Genomic DNA, 5,620 nt, shown 5'->3' on the forward strand with positions numbered 1-5,620 from the left:
TAATTCAGAGTTTAGTGTGAAGCGGACAGATCACTCTGCTGAGCCTAAGACCTCGAGCAAGCTTACTCCTGGAGTGAAAATGATGGGAGTGAAAGGCAGTAAGGCTTGAAGTTTACTAAAAATAGGAAGATATTTTGTGAAGCTTTCTGGGAGAATAGAAACAAGCAAAAAGTCTACTCCCTTTTGGAAAGAAGTGGTGGCCAACCCTTTTGGCACATCACTGGAGAGTGGTTTGAAGATGAGCTCGTTAAGCTCATCGGGTTCAGACTTGGATGATTTCAGAGAATTTAAATCTGGGGGATCAACTATTACCATGGAGAATGTGTCGAGATCATGCGCAAATGGGGAGGAGCTGAACATGGTGGATGGAGATGCCCAAGTATCTGATGGAGGGCTGGTTGGATCCACTGAAAGCATTTTGGCGATCATTTCAAATTGTCCTTTGAAGCGAATTAGGACGTGTGGGTACGGAGGATGAAGAGGCTCAAGCCGGTGATGAGCTCTCCCGCGAGCCAATGGAGACACCTGAAGTGCCTGATGAGATTATGCAACTTGAGGAAGGCGAGGCTGCTCCTAATTCCTCCTAATTGCTGGTACATTCCCTTTCTTTTTTTTTAAGTATGAATTTGCTTATTTGGAATTGTAGGGGTACTCTTAACCCCACATTTTGTAACAATGTTATTGAATTGGTTCGAATGTACTCCCCTGCTATTTTAATTTTAACTGAGACCAAAGCAAGTGGTGAGAGGGCAAAAAGGATTGCTGATAGGTTGCCATTTGATGGGGCAATATTTGACAACATAATTGGGTTAAGTGGTGGTTTATGGCCGTTGTGGGATAGTTCACAGGTGGATATAGATGAGCAGTCATCCACGGAACAGGAAATTCACGCTATGGTCACTCCTAAATACTCAAGCTCTTCATGGCTACTGTTTGCAATTTATGCCAATCCGAGACTTGCTGAAAGGCATTTGCTTTGGGAAAATTTGATGGCGGTCTTTGAGCTCCACTCCTTCCCTTGGGTGATTGCAGGGGACTATAATGAGGTTCTTATAGGGGAGGATAAGTATGGGGGTAGGCCTGTGAATATCAATCGTGCTCTCAGATTCCAGGATTGTCTTGATACTTGCAGAATGATTGACATTGGCTTCTCTGGGACTCGCTTTACCTAGTCCAATCATAGACCTCTAGCTCACCTCATCCAAGAGAGAATTGATAGGGTTTTTGTCAATGCGGAGTGGAATGGTCTTTTTCCTGATGCCTCAGTTCAACATCTTGAAAGGGCCTATTCCGACCACTACCCTATGTTGTTAAGCTTGGATCAAAACCAGGATATTAAGCTCCCTCTCCCCTTTTGTTTTCTGCCGATGTGGCTGTCCCATCCTGAATGCCCGACTGTTGTGAGAGGGGCTTGGTCTAGTCCTACAACCCTCTATGCTGCCTCTTTGAAGTTTGCAGATATAGCTAAGGTTTGGAACAAGAATATTTTTGGGAACCTGGTTCAGCGTAAGAAAAGAGTTCTAGCTAGATTGCGGGGGATTTAAACGGCTTTATCCATTAATCCTAATGATTTCCTCGTGGATATGGAGAAAAACTTACATGCGAAATTTCAGGAATTCTCCAAGCTTGAGGAGGAGTATTGGGCTATGAAATCCTGTATTACCTGGTTGGTGGAAGGAGATAGGAATACTGGTTTCTATCATACCTTGGCATTAGTCCGTTGAAGAAGAAATCGGATCACTTGTATGAAAGATAGAGCAGGTAACTGGATCAAGGGGGAGAGAGAGAGATAGCGAAGTTTATTAGAAATGGATATGCTGCATTATTTTCCTCTAGTCATAACTATGCTATCCGCTCTAACTGGGATCCGCCTTTTTGGCATAATTATCTTGCTGATTCAGAAGCTGAAAAGCTTAAACTTCCAGACTCTGACGAAGATATTAAGGCTGGTCTCTGGTCTCTTAAGGCTTTCAAGGCCCCAATGGCCTTCACGCGAGATTTTTCCATCGTTTCTGGTTGTTGGTGGGTGACTCAGTAAGAGATGAAGTGAAAAATATTTTTACCTCCGGGAAGATACCTGAGCACCTGAATCAGACGATCATCACCCTTATTCCCAAATGCAAGAACCCTGAAGCTTTCAATCACTATCGTCCAATTAGTTTATGCAACACAATTTATAAAATTGTCTCCAAGATTATTGTGGCAAGATTAAGACCTCTCCTCCTTGGCTTGGTTTCTCCCCTTCAGACCACCTTTGTGCCTGGTCGGAAAGGTGTTGACAACACAATTATTGTGCAAGAAATTATCCACTTCATGTCTAGGAAAATAGGGAGAGGTGGGAGTATGGCAATTAAGATTGATTTGAAAAAGCCTATGACCGGTTTGAGTGGAGTTTTATTAGAGATACCTTAACTCTTTTTAGATTCCCTAGCTGATTGATTGTGCTTATTATGAGCTCTGTGTCTTCGTCCTCCATTTCCATCCTTTTCAATGGAGGTGCCTTGGAGCCTTTTCTTCCGTCTAGAGGCATAAGGCAAGGGGATTCGCTTTCCCCATACCTTTTCATTTTATGTATGGAAGTTTTGGGTGCACTCATTTTAGACAAATGCGATGCCAAGCTTTGGAACTCAATCAAGGCCTCTCGGGGTGGCTTGGCTTTCTCTCATCTGTTCTTTGCAGATGACTTCCTATTGGTTGCAAGAGTTGATCGCAAGAATTGTGTGGCAATTAGAGAAGTGCTTGATTCTTTTTGCAGCTTATTAGGTCAGAAGGTTAGCCAAGAAAAATCCCAAGTCTTTTTTTCTCCTAATGTTCCATCTGATGCAAGAAGTGAGATGTGTGTTATTTTGGGGTTTTGGTCTACTCCTTCCCTCTGGAAATACCTGAGTTTTCCTATTAAACACTCGATAATGCCCCAAGATTTTGGTTTTATTGTTGAAAGGGTTCAAAGTAGACTTGTCGGTTGGAAAGTGAATTTGCTTTCCTTTGTAGGAAGACTTGTTTTGACCCAAGCCGTGACCACCACTATCCCTAATTATGCCATGCAATGTGTTGCACTCCCCATCAAGATTCTAAATAGTGTTGACAGGGTGAGCCGTAACTTCCTTTGGGGTTCCACAAAGAGCAAGAGAAAAATCCACTTAGTAAATTGGAAGAAAATTGCGAAGCCAAAGAGAGATGGTGGTCTAGGTATTCAAGCTGTGAAGCCGAAAAACATTGCCAATCTTGCTAAGCTGAATTGACACCTCCATTTTGAGCCATCCTATTTATGGGCCAAAGTGCTTTCCCATAAGTACCGCAACCCTATGAGGGCATTTAGTCCTCGCCCCTGCAGTAGGGCGTGTTCAACTACCTAGGCTGCTATTCGCAAAGTTGAGGCTGTGTTTAATAAAGGCTCTAAATGGATTGTTGGGAAGGATAGCTACCTGTCTCTCTGGTATGATAAATGGTTAGATAGAGGACCTCTTAGGGGGCTGATTGAGGGACCCCTAAATAAAGGGGAAGAGGCTATTACATTGAAGGATGTGGCGAGGTTTTCGGGTTGGGATTGGCAAGGCTGCTCTTTTTCCTTCCCCGCGAGGCTGCTTTCTAAAATCAAGGCCACGCCCATAACCTTCTCTGCTCAGAACTCTGATCGCATCACTAGGTTTTCTTCACCAAGTGGAAATTTTGACATGAAGGAAGCCTATAAATTGGCTGTTTTGGAAGTTGAAGGTATGTATAATAGCAACTTTGGTGGTGATTGGATCTGGAAGGTGCCTACAATTCTGAAAATTAAATGTTTTTTGTGGCAATGCCATCACAATAGTATCCTGGTCTGTTCCACTCTTGCTGCTAGAGGGATGCAGGTCACTCCTTTGTGTCACCTCTGTGAGGGAAGCACTGAATCAATTGTTCATGTGCTGCGAGATTGTCATGTTGCTCGAAATCTATGGAATTCTCATCTTCCTCCTATGTCTGCCTCTTTGTTTTTTGGTCTTCACTTAAATGACTGGCTTCATTTGAATTGCTGCAAGCTGAACAAACACGCTACTTCAGGCATCAGATGGGGAATTATTTTCTCCCTTGCTATTTGGACTCTTTGGCTGCATAGGAATGGTGTTTTGTTTCGAGCTGAGAGAGCTCAAAAAAATTTAGAACCTGAGATTATTTCCAAGGCTGTGGAGTTTGCATATATGGGCATTAATGTGAACCGGGCTTGCAATTGAAGAAACATCCAAGTCAGATGGTTGAAGCCTCCACTGAGTTGGTTTAAGCTTAATTCGAATGGATCATCGTTGGGTAATCTAGGCCAGGTTGGTGGTGGCAGGCTTATTCGCAGTGATAAGGGAGTGTGGATCAAAGGGTATGCGAGAAACATTAGTCTTACCACTAGTGTAGCTGCGGAATTGTGGGCTCTTTGTGATGGTCTTAGGTTGTGTTCATCCTTGAAGCTACATGTTGTGATCATTAAACTTGATGCTAAACTGATTGTGGATCTGCTGCAGAAAGACGATAGTCACCAAAATTGTATTGATGCTTTAGTTAGTGATTGCAAGTCCGAATTAAGGGCCATTCCTATGGTCCAAGTTCAACACAGCTATCATGATGCGAACAAATGCACCAATGCTCTTGCTAGAAGGGGGGCTTTGCTTTCCCAAGATTTTGTTGTTTTTTTAGACCCCCCAGTGGAAGTCTCCTTGTTACTTAGTCTAGATTCTGCTGGGGTGGCTTATGACCATTGTATTCCTGTTTTTTAGTTTTTAATGATAAAATCCTGCTTACCAAAAAAAAAAAAAAAGCAAATACAAGCTCTCTCTACTCTTTACCTTTTCTCTCTCAATTTCTAGATCCCTTTTATGTGTGCATCAAACCCTTATTTATACCCTTAAAGTCTTCTTCAATAGTGGGCTATCATAATGGGGATGAGGAGATACTTGTCCCATTAGGTGTCTCCTTCCCTCTTTTGATGATAAAAATGGATTTTTGGGACATAAACCTATTTAGGTCAATTATTCAATAATAAATGTGGTCAGTGATAGAGAGAAGCATCTAATTAATGCAAAGGTGATTGTTTCTCAATCATGGAGCCACCTTCTCAGGTTCTTCAAACATTTTTCATTGGGTTGTTCTTGTCTTTGCTAGCTTTGTAGGAAAACTCCTCAGTTGTGTCAGGGCCAAATGGCTGTATATTTCTAGGCATCTATTCGAGGAGGTGGGATAGTTTTCTACTGCTGTCCCTTAGTCCCTTTGTTGGACCTAGGTTCTCCCCTTGGACTTGGTTTGGGTCCATATCTCAACTTGCTCTTTTTTTTGGACAGGCTTATGACTTGTGGCCTGTTGAGCACAATTTGAGGTCAACCCCCCTACAATATTAAAATAGATTACTCTAGATATAAACTCTATTACCAATAGCTTACTCAATGTAAACTATATGATCTAAATTTCAAGAAATTTAAAATTTTATTTCAATTGAAGTTTTACTACCAAAAAATTCAAGTAATTTAAATAAAATTCAGTATTTATTCTAATTATTATCATTATACATGAATACATCATAATTTTATATTTTTATATTAAGCAACTACACACACTGTGCTTGCATCAAGTGTCTCAATATATGTATGCATTTACACATTTT

The 5,620-nt window shown here is 41.6% G+C and overlaps 1 protein-coding gene across 1 annotated transcript; it reads left to right on the forward strand.

Annotated features, from left to right (window-relative positions):
- The first annotated feature begins 313 nt into the window (after nt 1–313).
- LOC142639911 (uncharacterized) lies at nt 314–1,172 on the forward strand. The gene is made up of 2 exons (XM_075814038.1): nt 314–465; nt 647–1,172. Exons 1-2 carry the CDS (start codon nt 314–316, stop codon nt 1,170–1,172), a joined length of 678 nt encoding a protein of 225 aa, XP_075670153.1.
- The last annotated feature ends 4,448 nt before the right edge of the window (nt 1,173–5,620 follow it).

The sequence above is a fragment of the Castanea sativa genome, chromosome 6, assembly GCF_040712315.1.
Source record: "Castanea sativa cultivar Marrone di Chiusa Pesio chromosome 6, ASM4071231v1".
Classification (NCBI taxonomy): domain Eukaryota; kingdom Viridiplantae; phylum Streptophyta; class Magnoliopsida; order Fagales; family Fagaceae; genus Castanea; species Castanea sativa.